This window comes from Cottoperca gobio, chromosome 21, assembly GCF_900634415.1.
Source record: "Cottoperca gobio chromosome 21, fCotGob3.1, whole genome shotgun sequence".
NCBI lineage: Eukaryota > Metazoa > Chordata > Actinopteri > Perciformes > Bovichtidae > Cottoperca > Cottoperca gobio.
The window spans coordinates 16769041-16784277 of NC_041375.1; the positions used below are offsets into that span (position 1 = coordinate 16769041).

The 15237-nt window shown below is 38.3% G+C and overlaps 1 protein-coding gene across 2 annotated transcripts in view; it reads left to right on the forward strand.

Moving 5' to 3' along the window:
• LOC115026771 (glypican-6-like) overlaps positions 1 to 15237 on the forward strand; it is an 88323-nt gene that overhangs the window by 36826 nt on the left and 36260 nt on the right. For both annotated transcript variants that reach the window (XM_029459730.1, XM_029459729.1), the window contains one exon: positions 2998 to 3163. In XM_029459730.1, the coding sequence (XP_029315590.1) occupies positions 2998 to 3163 (166 nt within the window). The remainder of the gene's footprint in view (positions 1 to 2997; positions 3164 to 15237) is intronic.

Here is a 15237-nt window from a genome sequence, read left to right on the forward strand (position 1 = left end):
ACACAACAATCCTTTAGGTTGTTCTGCTTTAAAGGTATTAACAGAAATTGCAGCCTTGCTTCCCTGTGTGATCAGGTTCATAAGTTTCCAGAGACAGAACATGTACATTCCCCATCCTGCTGCGATAATGCAGCTACATTCAGTTTATAATTTTAAGCACTAAATGTTTTGTGTTCATCCTTGCGTATTCACATAAGGCAATACAATTCGATACAAATGTCTCTTCTTAAGGGGCTTTACAAGTGCATTCATCGCCTGTTGAACAAGAGCTAGACATCTTCAAAATGTGCAAAAACTAATACAGTATGAGTTCTACAGTACACATGGAGTATGCTTGGAGTAACGTTTTTATTTGTTGTTGTTTTTTTAAAGAAAATGAGAGCTTAGTGAGGTCTTGCATGTCCGGGTGCAGATGTTTTATAAGAGGCTTGTTGGCACTTCATGGAACACAAACAAAAGTCCATTAGCGCCGACCCAGAAGCTTTAAAGGTTCAATGTGTAAGATGTGCCAGAATGTAAACTTCAAACATTAAAACAATGAATTAACATTATTAACAGTGTTGACGTTATGTCACAGATGTGTTGTGTTGCAGAGACATCTAGAAATTAGCATGCTAACTGACCGTTCCGGCCCGTAAAGTCTACGATGAACAGTGAGTCAGTGCAGCTCCAGTCTGCCCTCAGGCCAGAGGGAGAAGAAGTACAGCTGCCTGACTCGGGCAGACTCGGGGCTTGTCAACATTACATCCATGATCCCTGCGCGTTTTGACAGTTTGTTTTGATTAAATCCAAAGTGGCAGAAACGAGAAAAGGACTCGCAGCCTCGCCTTGTCCTCACTGCTGCCAGGAGGATGCTCCGCCGGGAGTAGAGTGTGCGAGAGAGAAGGGAGACGGACAGATCTTCCATTTGCAGTGAGCAGATAACACTGATTTAGCCGACTTCCTGCTGGATCGGCAAACTTTCTGTTGCTGCCGTTACACAGGTTAGACTCAGCGCTCCATCAGCCAGCTGCTGCTCCCGGTGCTGCTATATACGCCGACCGTATCCAAGTCGGATTAGTTCTCTCGTCTCTACCGCCCCGGACCCAAGCTAACATACAAACTTTCAAAACGTAACGTTAAACGGACCATACAGCCCCCAGTGCCACACACAGGTTAACATACGCTAGTTTTTGATGGTTTTGATAATCAATGAATTTAGATAAGGACCCAGCAGTAGAGGTGAAATACTGCCCCCTATTTCTTTGGAGCAGGTGGTTCGAAATTACACATTGCACCTTTAATTTCTAACATTTTAACGGCTCCAGAGTGCAAGCTTTTGAGTGTCGCATGTTCTTAAGAAATTACTTAATAAAATCAGCTTTACAACGTCACGCAGGAAAGTTTGTATTTGCTATTTGAAATGTCACAGTACTAGCTTACACGTGACAAAAACAAGACAATCGCTGAAAAGATGTTGCAATTTTCTACGTACACAGTCTACACAAGTGTACTGAATGTAATACAGCAGAGAACAGCTGATTTTGCCAAAACTTGTTCTGTGGTTGTTCCCTCACTATCACAACACCTCCTGATTGAGACGGATGAAAGTATTTCTTTATAGTTTGGTGGACAAAGCCACACCGTTCAAGTCAAGTCAATTTTATTCACAATAATTAATCAAATGGAATGTGTGATTTTAGCCTAAGACGGCTTTACAATTTGTACAACACACAACACTGTCTATCCTCAGACACTCGTACATTGAAGCATTGGTCTTATTCAAGAAAAGAGCATGGCTTAGCAAGACATCATTTTATTTAGTGCCACATGAGGCTGTGAATTCTTCTAAATGTTCTTCTCCCGAAAAAAGACACCTGTGTATAAAGATCTGCACATCTCTCTCATGGTTATCAATGTGTCTAAAATTATAATCTGTGTTAAAAAACATTTGAAAAGCATCAGCGAGTTGTGATTTGGAGTCTATGAAACAAATGCAAATACTCAATTATTGCCACAACTGATTGTTAAACTGACTCATTATGTTGTTTTCCATCCTCTTATAATGCGTTATAAATTAAATTGTTGATAATTAATTAATACAGATTTCACCCACTAACATAATCCCGTGGTTCTGACCGAAACCACATGAATGTGCCTCCATAAATCATATTTTTGAGCTCTTAAACACATTATAAGCAAGACATCTGCATTAGTATTGATCTTATGTCAAGAAATACATTATTTAGTATTTTAGTATTTCAATTTCTGTAACAGTCCTGTTTTTGAGGTGCTTTGAATAGCTGTGATATGGAGTCCACTTGATTACCATTCGACTTTATCATCCATACATTAATCCAGTTACCTACAACACAATGGTATAGTTCAATGTTTAGGCATTTTTTTCTTCATTGCTGTGGAGTAATCTTCTGTGATGGCACACTTTATAAATATTGTCAGTGTGCGCATGTTTAATCTTGTCTAAAGTTGGTGCTTTGTGTGTGTGAGAGAGTGTGAGTGTGAGTGTGAGTGTGAGTGTGAGTGTGTGTGTGAGAGAGTGTGAGTGTGAGTGTGAGTGTGAGTGTGAGTGTGTGAGTGTGAGTGTGTGAGATGACTGATGACACCTTACCGCCCTCTTCAAACTCCCCCTGTCACACAATAACATCATATTTTTTTCTTATGTGTCTTCATGGCAATAAACAACAGAGACAGATGAATAAAATACTTGACAGCTAGTTCTGGCTGATGAGTTGGCGTATACACATATGTGTCTTTACTTCATATTTGACATTTAAATGCAGGTTAAACTGTCTGACAATGATCAGACACACTTTCTTTTATCGGGACTACTCACTTTAAAATTGCCAAGAATCCTTAATTGTGGTCAGTAAGTACAAATAAAATGAAAAATGACATGTAAATCCTCCTGCGAATAATTTAATTACTAAATGACAATGTAATTCAAATGTTTATGGGTTATGGTGCTAATGACTGCTATTCCTCTCTGTGTTCTTGCAGGTAAACAGCACTCCAGCATGTATTCGAGCCCTGACCAAGATGCTGTACTGCCCCTTTTGTCAGGGCATGCCGTCAGTAAAACCCTGTAAGAACTACTGCCTGAATGTCGTGAAGGGTTGTCTGGCCAATCAAGCGGATCTGGATCCAGAGTGGAACCTGTACATTGGTAAGTCTTTTCAAGCACCACTCCAGCTGTTTTTCACCTAGGTGCTGCTGTTGTATTATTTCCCATTAGAACTATTATATGTTTTTTCTTTATGTATTAATGCCTGGGTGTGTGGCTCTACAATATGGTTAAATGGGTCTAATGGATGTGATGAAGACATTTGTAGATTACATTTTCACATTCACAGCTACAACTATTTTATTGTTTTTCTTTTTGAAACCGTGTTGCAGTTTAATAGCACACTGAAGCCAGCAAGTAACATGACTTACTTTAAAACTGATTAAAATGAATGTTTTAAGCTGCATGCTACTGTATGACAACGAGCTGAAAGCAGTTTAAAGCGTGAGCTGAAGGCTGCAGAGTGGAATGTTGATTTTACACTCGGGAGTAACTGGATTCAACTTTAATATCACAAGTATTACTTAGTGTGTCTTTACATCTTTTGTCTTTTATGGTTATGAAAGAGTAAACATATTTGTGTTGAAACATAAATGCTTTGGCACTTTGAGGCTGATGTATTATAGTCGCAAAGAAAGGCTGCTATTATTTGAATCTTATAAGATAACTGAAAACTGTGAAGTGGAACCAGCACTGAATACTTGGAATTTAATAACCACTGAATTTATAGCACTGAAATATTTTTACTTTATAAACCATCTGAATTAATGTGGTTTGAGTTTCCCTCTCAAAACCTTCAAGCAGGTTAAATTTCACAAATAGATATTGCTTATCTGATTCAAATTATACCAGCCTTTCTTTATTCAATAAGTTCCTTTTTCACTTTTTAAGCAAGCAAAAGAATATGTAACTAAAGTAAAGCATTTTACAATGTTTTTGTTTAAAATGGACCGATATCATTGAGTTCAAAACGTTAATCTTGTAAATCTGCAGGATTACAGAAATAGGTGTGTTATGTTGTCGAGTTTGACTGTCTATTTTAAGAGGGGTTACAGCTGGTGCTGTGTTATCATATTTTGACAACATCATTTCCATTGACACACATTAGGCCCTCGGATAAGAGGCTGCTTTATTAGTCATTCTTCTATCAACGTTTTCTTGCATGAAACGATTTTATTCATGGGATTCTGCTCTCCTGCTGGGCTAAATGGGGACTTGTAATAGGGCAGAAGTGCACAGCGTGGAATGTCAAGTTTTCTAAGCAGAAGTTCACTGGGAACTTGTTCAGCTCAGAGACAAAAAGTACAAACATGACTGTAATGTTGATATATTTATTCAACATTTCGTAGAATGCCTCACACAGTTGAATCTTGCACATATAGGGTTGAGATAAAGAGGTGACAGTACACATGACTAGGAGAAGGAGCTCTGTTTGTTCCATGCAGCCAAATAAAACATTGAAATCCCACCGCTGACACTGCATATTGGAGTGTTTATAAAGTAAATATGTAATGGCAGAGTTTACTTTTTTTTAAAGCAAAATTAAAGAAACAGTTTGATCCTTGTGTCCATCCATTACATGTTTGGTTACCTGTTGTTATACGCCCAATATCTGACCAAGCGTTTGTGCGTTTATATTTCCTTCTTGTCACAATTCATAAAACGTAAACGGTGTAATTTCTTTTTGATCATCCTGCATACCAATGTGTTTACCCTAATGTGTCCAATACATTGCTATGGGACCACTAGCTAAGCCCTCCCTTCATATAAAACCAAGTTGAGCTTGTTGGTTGTAATTGCTAGCAGAGTGATATCACGAGTTGTGTGTGTGTGTGTGTTCATATGTCAGTTGGCAAAAACGTTCATGTTTACACTTCCAGAAGAGAGGGGCTGAGATCTTTTGATTTAATAATTTCCTCTCATCCTCCACCTCCCAATCTCACATTGCTGGTTGAGGATTCTCCAAAAACGGATGCTCTCAAGTCATGTTCACTTTTGAGCGATCAAATCCCAGATAGTTTTGATCAAATCCCTCCTGCAATGATTCTCCTGCCCACTTACTCTGTTTCACTGGCAAACATGTCACATAACAGAAGCTGAATACACTCTAACTGTGTTTCACTGGGACTTAAGGCTAACGCTTAAGACTCACAGCAACAGAGTCCTCATATTTCATCCACTTATCAAGTGCGTGTTAGCAAACAAATGCCTACTTACATGTCCAGCAGATTCTTAGCACTTGATGATTGTACCTTCAGATTCACTCTCTTTTTAGCTCACGTTTGGTCCTTGTGTTTGGGTTGTTCTTTGGCTTGCCTTGATGTTCCGTCCTCCTCGCCGGTGTCTCGTTGTCTTTGGCACTTGGCCATTTCACAGTGGGCATGTCATGTACAACCAGCTAGTCCAGGCTTGTGACCTTGGAGCAGCTGGCCAAAGTTGCGTGCCAGTCTTTGTGAGAACCACTGGGACTATATGGACCAGCAAACCAAAAACAACGAGCAGCTCAAAGAAGGTTTGAGGGTAGAGGGTTGATTCTCAGTTGGATCGGCAGATTTACTAACATTTTCCTTGTCATTTGATTCCGTTTTATTATCAAAAGTATATCTTAATGGAGCTTCAAAGATATATTTGATGCAGAACAAAGGTGAGGAATGAGTTACATCAGCAACGACCATGCACGACAGAGATGTCTGAAAAATGTCTATTAAAGCAAAGGTCTTCTTTTAATTCTTAATTTAGTTAGTAATCATTAAGGTCAGGGTTAGTTTAAAGCAACATTTGTGAGGGTGTTGTGAATGCATGTTGTCACTAATGTCTACGTGGAAGCAGATCTGTTTGGATGATCCGCGGCGGCCTGAACGTCTTTATGTGTTCAGTGAGCACAGGGCAGAGCAGCTGCTGTGTGGAAGGAGAAAGGACAAGTTGTTGGGGAACTTTCTTCTAAAAGCCAGGGTGCAGTGGAGTATAAACACACATTAATGAAGTTTAACAACCACTCAAAACTTGAAATGGCAAATACGCAGATTCCAATGCCGTCAGTCCGAGAGAGTGTACAGACCTTAACGGCAGTGTGGTACTCAGTAGATTGGATCGACATCTTATACTATTTGAAATATGCAGGAATAGTTAGTTGGGGGAAAAAAAAAAAAAGTACAAAAAGGCTATTAGCAATTTATGTGCTGCCAAAGTTTTCTAAAACGGCTGTTAGATATTTTGCAGTCGCCAAATGATGAGACTGAGATACGTTGAATAGCTTGATGCAGGTTAACTTAAAAGCCAGCTCCTTTTGCTTTATGTAATGCGTAGAGTTATTTTTATAATCAAGCTTCACCAACTCCAGCAGGTTGTACTCCTGATATATTTCACTCCATATCCAAGTGATCATAATGAAAATGAACATAATTACAGATTTTATTTGATCACTCCGTTTTCTTGACAACATAACACGTTTTTATATATTTCAAATAATTGAGTATCCTCCATATGTTTAGAGTACATGTTTGTAATTAACATGAAGATTATACTTAACATATTTTCAATCTTATTTATGCGCTTTACTTGGGCCTGTAGAAAGCAGTGTATAGAGACACACACACACACAGTGCACATATACGTGTTGGATAACACAACAAAGTCAGGATCAAAATCAAATAAGAGATTTAATCTATATTCTTCCAAGAAGGAGCTGAGTTTATACATACAAAGGATGATCAAACTCACACACACAGGTTGTAATGCTGTCGTGTTGCTCAGAGGAGCAACTGTCCCTGCTTCAGTATTTATACCTAATTCAAAGGGCAGGAAGTCAAGACGATCTTCCAGGTCAGTCTTCCTTTTGTTCACACAAGATGGGGGTTTACAGTAAAGACAGATGTGCTGATCAATCAACTGAGGAATGTTCTTTGATTGATCCGTAGTTCAGCAGCTGTTCACACTCTTGTCTCCTTGCTGTGGCTAAACACTCAGTATCTGTATTTTTCCCATCAATATGACACATTAAATCACATTAACTTAAAAGAACCACAGGATGCCATGTGTTTTCCTTCCTGACACATTGGGAAATTGGGTTGAGTTGACCTACATCATTAAACATTTGATATCTTTTTAAAAATCAAAATTTGATAAAAAACTGCATACAAGAGTGGATAAATACATGAGCTGGCACACTGCCTTACAGTCTCTCATGAGAGTTCAAAGGATCTGCATGTGACACAATACATCTCTATGCTTACAGTTTATGCATGCCTTTCTCTGTTAATAAATGTTCCATTTTGGGTTATTATCTTGTATTTAATTTTATGATACCAGTGTTTCCCCTACCATTGTCTTGGCGGAGCCCAGCGCCCTGCCTGAAATTCAAGGTGGGTTTTTTTTTTTCTCGAAAAAAAATAAATTATTTTTCACATTGACAGGTACTCTTTTATTAAATAAACTAAACGCTTATGCTATTGATCTAATTTATGTGCACGTTTCAGTTTGTACTGTCTACTTTGTGCATTCACATTCTCTCGCATATCAGCAGAACATTATAGACCAGGGGTGGGGAACCTTTTTCCTATCAAGGGCCATTTTATTTTTTACAACATCCTTCGAGGGCCATAGTAATTATTGAACTCATAACCTCTGCAAAATGTTTTAAGACTCAGCCCATTCATTTCACCTTTCTTTTATGCTGTGCAAAACTTTTGTATCCATGTATCTTTCTGTTTTATCAGAAATCAGGAATCCTTTATTAGTCACACAACGGGGAAATTTACAGTTACAGCAAAAGAACATATGAAGTAAAAAGGCAGTACACAATAATTAAATAGAATAAAAAACAATATAAGTACCAAGTGGTTGATAGAAAATAAAGTGAATATTGCACATGGCAGTGATAATTGCACAGCAGTGGTGGAATAGTCTGATTCTTGGTGTGGTGGTCTACCTGTCTATCTTTCATGTTACGCTCTGGAGAGAGCTGCTTGTTGGGCCAAACTCCGCCGAAGAGCGTTAACTTTATCCAAATGCACTCGTCCTTTCAGCTCCTGCAGTTTGCCATGTTTTGTGCTGTAATGACGCTCAAGATTATTTTTCATCACCGCAAGCGCGTCCACACAAATGAGACACACTGGCCTTTTACTTCCACTGGAGAAACAATCGTTCGTCCATTTCTCCTGGACAGTGCGACATTCTGCATCCACATTTCTCTGTTTCACACTCGCCTTGCTGCGCTCGCTGATGTCAATGACAGTCTCGTTTAATATTGAAGTTGTTTTACATGACGTGACCACGTGATGACACGTTCCGCTCGTGTTGTGTTCAAGGACCCTGACCGTGGCCACGAAAAACAGTCAGTCAGCCATCTATTGCTGTCTAGATTTTTTTGTTTTGTTTTCTAGTGGAGTTTTTTGCGTGTGTTTATGAATTACCTCGAGGGCCGGATCAAATGGTCTCACGGGCCGTATACAGCCCGGAGGCCAGAGGTTCCCCACCCCTGTTATAGATGGATCATCTGTCAGGCTTGTGACATATACGACAGCAATACAGAACCTTTCATAATTGAATTCATGACTACTGCAGTGATTGAACCAATATCATAAACATTCAAGAAATGCATTGAGATTGTACAGTAAAATCGCAATACTTTTAGATTAATTGATAAAGAAAAGAATTGATCTTAAAGTATATTTTAGTTATTAAAAAAATAACCGTTGCTGAATAAACCAGTAATATAAAACCTTCCAAAAATAATCCGCTGCTTCTGTTGCTCTTAAAGCCGTATAAAATTGGTTGCTCACAGCTTACGTTCAACAGGCCGAACAGCATTACCTGTCTTGTCTATTTCTAAGTTTGTCTGTATGTACTGTAATGTTAATCTCCATCCATCTATTTAAAAACCACTTATCCTCCTAACTGTCGAGGCACTCACTCTCGGCTAATATATTAAAATACATTATATTAAGAGCCAGTAAAATGTATTTCTGCACGCATGCTTACAAAGACCAACTAAGTTTATTTCAATGTAACTTAAAAAGTTCTACATTTAGCTCACGAGGTAAACAATTCAGATCAATGGTGATCTTTAATGGTGGAGCAGCATTCATTCTGTCTTCATCAGGGCTCCTGTCAATTGGATTATTGTTCCCCAGTGAAGATTAAAAGCCAGTTCTAGCACTGACATTTCATGCTTATTATAGGATGAAAGATTTTCAATTTGCTTAAGGTCTAAACTCAAAAAAAGGTATTGACTTGGCTCTTAAATTGTGGTAAATTGTCAGAAGGGCTCCGTCACGTTCAGCACAGATGGAGAGATAATGTAACGTCTAATGCAATATAAATGATGCTGATATGAATTGCTCCGTACAAATGTGTTGTTCTCGGTAAATGGTTCTTTCTCCAACGTGACTGATCGTCCTCTCGCCGTTATTTACGCAGAGTGGTCAACCAAAAACGGGTTGTATTTGTATCGGCTCGCTGAAAATGAATAAGAAGCTTTGGCTCGAGGTCTCAGAGATGAATTGTGTGAAACACCTCAGAGTCCTGACACGGAGCAGGAGCAGACGTGAAGCTAAGATTTTCGTCTTGATTTCTGTGGCTTCCATTCAGACTAACATCATATACCTGCGCCGCTGACCAGAGAAGACGAAATTTAATCCATCCAAAGAGTGAGAAATCCTTTAAACCCAGAGGCTGTGCCCATGATAGCAACGATTCCCCCCCCCCCAACATTTTCTCACTTAACAACGCCACTTGCAGGAAATAATACCCTCTGTTTTAATGAGTTCTAACTTGGGACAGAACTTGAGCAAAAACAAAGGCCCAGTTCACGTTAACCTCACCTTCATGTATCTAATATAAGTGTGTGTCACTGTAATGTGTCTAAAGAGCAGCTTCACTTTAATAATCCCTGTATGTGTGTGCATTTCAGCTTCTGTAATGCACTTTCACAGAATAACAACTAGTTTGTTTCTCATGTTGGATGTTTTTATTTAGTGTTCCAACATTCTTTGAAATTAATTATTTGTTGTTAAGGCCAGTGTACAATAAATGATGGAGAAATTGTCATCCTGAATCTGACACCATTCCTCTGTATTTGTATTCATGTGTGATACAGTATGCACATGCATCTCATGAGGGTATCTTTTACTACCACACTTAGATCAAATGTCCTTGTGCATATGCTTGTTTTGCTTGCCCCTGAGCAAAAGATTAATTAGAAAAACAAATAATACATGACCAAGAAATTTAATTTAAAACACAAGCTGACTGTCGGCTCCCAAAGGCGCATGTCAGATTTAAATACGCTTGTTTCACATTGTCATTTTAGATTAATTTTGAAAGGTGCTGTTCCTGGAACTAATAAAGCTTTAGTTCCAGAGGGTCATCTCATTATCAACATTGATACAAACACTTTTCCTCGGCAGTGTTACTAAATATGTGTTCATGCGGCAGCTAAAATGATGCCTATAGTTTTAGGGAAACACAAGCTAAACAGAGCTAACGTATCAGTCTGTAATGAGTATTTCTTCCTTAATGTTGCACTGAATAAATTAAATGTGAATTAATCATACAGTAGATTAAATGGACTCTGCTGAGTAGTCAGTCTCTAATCCGTTTGTTCCCACCAGAGGACAAATCCTTGCTGACCTCTCCTCAATCTGCTTCTAAAGACAAGACTTGCTCAGGGGCATTAATTATGGAACAAGATGCTAATTACAATATGTTTTTAAGCAGTATATTGCGTGCATCTAAATTGCAAATACCAGTATTTGATTCATTTGTAATAAATGCTACTTTATTTCGCATCATGAACGTGCATTTAAAAAAAGAAAAAGAAAACCATTTTATGTGCATTTTGATGCGATTTAAAAGTGGGATTAGATTTTAATTACATAAACTGAAGCGTGGAGAGTCGATGAACAGCTGTCAGTCTGTTCAGCGCACCTGAGAACTTCACTGAACATAATCAAGACCCACATGCCAAGTCCTCTGGGATATATAGAGCATTACGCTTTCTGCATAAATCACTGGATATTTGTTTTAAGATGATCACTTTGACAGTGTTTACTTATTTGTGTTGTTTTAACAACTCTTCCGGTTGGGCATACTTTTTTGTTGAAGAATGTTCTGAAGCAGGCTGTTTTTAACCACTTTGATGTCATTCATCAGGCTGTCTGCTCAAATATCTTCCTCCTCTCAGGCCGTTTTAATACCAATCACATGCCGTGGTGATAAATATTGTCCGATGCGGTTTACACCCCTCGTGTCATTATAATTTTTCATTGTGTTGACAGGTAGTTGACACCTGTGATGGAGCTTTTCCTCCTCCACCTGCACAATATTCACAGTGAGACTCGCGATCAGTTTAAAGTCATTCGTAAGTGAACTGGTTGACTCAGCTTTATTTGCATCTTGTTGAATTGGTGTTTACAACACTGGTTACTGGTTTCCTCGGAGAGACATGTCAACACCCTGCAAGTGATCTTCTATCTGCTGATTTCTTTTTAATTAGGTGATTTGTTTCAGTTGGTAACTGTATCCAGCCGCAACCTCAGTGTTTGAAAAAACAAACATGGCAGATATTCAAGCTACAAATCCTCTACTTTGGGAAAAATTCCTCATAAATAAAATATTGAGTTGAAAAACCTTCCCTAACACACAGTGAGTGGACAGCCTGTGGCTGAAAGTCAGACCACTCAAATAGACCAAAAATATTTTCTGCTGAAGGGTTTTTAAAAAAGAATCTTTTTTCCCCCAGCATGAATTTGAGCACTGATAAATCTCACACCTTTACACTTTACCATTATTGAGGCAAGCTAATACTGCTTTCATGCCTACACAGTGACACGGGTTAAGCATGCGTTGGCAGCAGATTTCAATAGAATAGGTCAATGCAAAACACACAACATGACCTCATGACCCTCCTCCACCACCAGGGTTAAATCTGGCTCAGACAAGAGTTGGCTGTAGTGAACAGGCTTTTCTATTAATCTAAGGAATTTCATTTAGTGAAATAGACACTGTAAAAATACTCCCATGTCAAAGTCATGCTTTGGAAATGTTACTGCAGTAAACTGATGTGGAGTGTGTAGCTATTTTGTACAGGACTGCGACTAATTATTATTTTTTATTATGGATACATCTGCTGATTATTTTCTAAATTAATGGATTGATTGATTGTTTGGTTTAGAAAAATTCCGAAAATAGTTAGAAATGTTGTCACAATTACCCAGAGCCCAAAGTGAAATCTTCACAATGCTTGTTTTTTCCAAACAATAGTCCAAACCAAAAAGATGATTAAAATATATATAAAATATAGGAAACAAAAAACATACAAGGAACTGGAAACATGAAATCTTAAAAGAAAAATGCTAAACAATTATCAAAGTAGTTGCTTTTGATATGTTTTAGTAGTTAATTTTCTGACAATCGATTAATTGACTAATTATTTCACCTGTATATACTGTTGGAGAGTTATGACAAAGCATTATATGTTATAAGCAATCCTTATATTTTCATATACTCTGTGGTTTGCTCAACCCGTGTACTCGTGATGTATTAGACGCCCTAAAAGAAAAAGAGCGACAGAAAAGGTGCAGTGCATCTCATGTGTGCCTGATAAAACCTCTGTGCAATCTGAGCTACAGTGGATATGAAATCAAAGAGCTTGAACTCTCACAAGTGGCAGAAAAGTCCTCCTCAGGTCTTAAGCTCCTCAAATTTTCAATACCCACATAGGAATAAAGTGTGATTGAATATGTAGACTTCTCATACGCCTGGCCATCATTGTCTTGTCCAATATGTGGATGTAATGTCAAAAGAAAATGAGTGTCAAGTTACGGTCTGGAAACTAGCTGCACCCTCGTTTCTTTTCATGTTTTCCTTCCTGTGTGGATTTCCATCCGGAGGATAGATGCTTTTGAACAGCATTGATTTAGAACAGCGGTGCCTAAAAGCCATTTCACCCACGCCTTTTGGAGTTAAATGGATTTATGACGGTTGTTTGCACTGTGTGGCTTGTTCCACCACCCATTGGGCAAAGGGCTATGAAAATACATAGCTGCACTGCAAAAGAATCTCCCTCTACTAACTAGTCAAATGTGTAAGTATAAAACCAAAATATCTAGTAAATAAAATCTTGATTATAAAGATGGAAACTTCAGAAATTCAAGACAAAAGTGCTTGAATCTAGATTAGTGTTGTTTAATGCAATTTAAGATATTACACCTTTTAAATTAGACATAAACTCTGCTTCCTTACACCCTCAGGAGAAGGAGTATCACCAGGAGCGTGAAACTTAACACTAACCCTAAAGCATAATGTTAAACAGAAGCTGTGACCCCTAAAATAAATCTCACTCTCACCGCTCTCATATAGTTGTGTTATCAGCTGCAGCAGGAAACATTGTTCAGTGAAAAAGCTCTTAAAGTCCAAAGTACACTACCTGTTCAGCACCACACAGTAGACAGCCACGTTGGAGACTAACTGGTGACCATAGCGGAGCATTCAGCAGCTAAAGAGACGTTTTCCTCATGAGAGGGTAGAGTCCAACAACAGAGCTCAAAGACAGTGAATGATAAGAGCTACATTCATCAGATATGTATTTTTTTTGGGGGGGGCTTTTCATGCCTTTATGATAGAGAGAAGTGTAGATCGTGAGAGAAGGGTAACAACATACATCTAATGGCCACGGGTCGGACTTGAACCACGGGCCGCTGTGGCAAGGACTCAGCCTTTATATATGGGTCGCTTTTGCTACCGGTAAATGTTGTTCTGTAGCTGATTTATGAATAAATATTTATAATATAAACAGTTTTTCCAGCCTAAAAAGTGACAATATGTCAATGTTTCACAACTCAAGACTAGTTTGAGTCTCTGATTATTTCCAAGTCTGCCAAGTACGTACGTTAAGATATCTATGTATTGCTGTAATGATCCCTCTTGCTCACACTGGTCGTGAAGCAATCCCTTACTAAAGAAACTGCACCATAAAGGATGAAAACAAATCCATTGTCATCACAGGTTGCCTGGCAACTGGTCCTGGCCAAGAAATAGTCCAGAATGTAACTACCCATAAAGTGAAACATATCATTGTAATTTTTACATATATATAGCTCTTTGATCTGAAGTGCTTTACAAGGTTTTTGATGCTTACGCACACACTCACACACCAATGTCAGGGAGCTCCCACGCAGGTGCTGGCCTTACCATCACAAACACTGTGCACAGGGGAAAAAACAAGACTTTCATATTATAAAACTGGAAGTTTGAAAGCTTTTTCCTTAACCTCTTAAGGGGTGGGGGAATTTACCCGAAAATACCTACAAACAACATACCCAAAGTATGCTGCTCTTCAACCATTTGCAACAGCTGCATGATTTTGGTCTCATTCAAAAGATAACTCTCTTTTTGTTCTTGCAAAACATTGAATAATCACTCCAAGTGCTTCTGGCACTGAGTAATAGTGGCCTGAATGTACTGAATTTGAAGAAAATACACTCCGCCTGAAGTTTGTTGTTGAAAAATATGCCTGAAGATTGATATTGCTGATAGGTATGGGCTGGAAAACACAATAAAAACATAGAACCAAGTGTTATCAAGTTCACCACCAAATTACAGATAAAAAGGGATAAAAACTTAATTTATTAGACAGGTTTGTCTAAGAGTAACACCAGGTGTACACCAACTGTGCAATATGTACATGTACTGTACATATATTTATTAATAAATAACTATTATATACCCATATTCCCTGTTAGTAGTAATCACACAGAGTAAGTGAAGTATAATGACATTTCTTTCTAAGATTTTTATGCATTTTTTGTATTTTTTTCTGTACCATAAATAATAAATTACATTTTTAAATTCCATTTTATTTTGAAAAAACAAACCATGGGAAGTGACGCATCTAACGAACGAGGCGCTCATTTTCTATACGGTGCGCGCACCACCAGGACGCTGAGCTGATCCAGGGTCAGTCTGTAACAAAAGAAGAGGATGGGCACTTTCTTATCAAATTGACACTCATTGGCTCATGAAGGTTGTAAAAAACCCTTCGAATGCTCCGATTGGCTCAAATAAAGTGTCAATCTAATGCTGAGAACCCGCGCTAAAACCAGGACGTGTCTAAACCGTGATGGGTGCACGAAATATTAAGTTATGACTGTTTATGATCACACAATGTAAAAATCGAT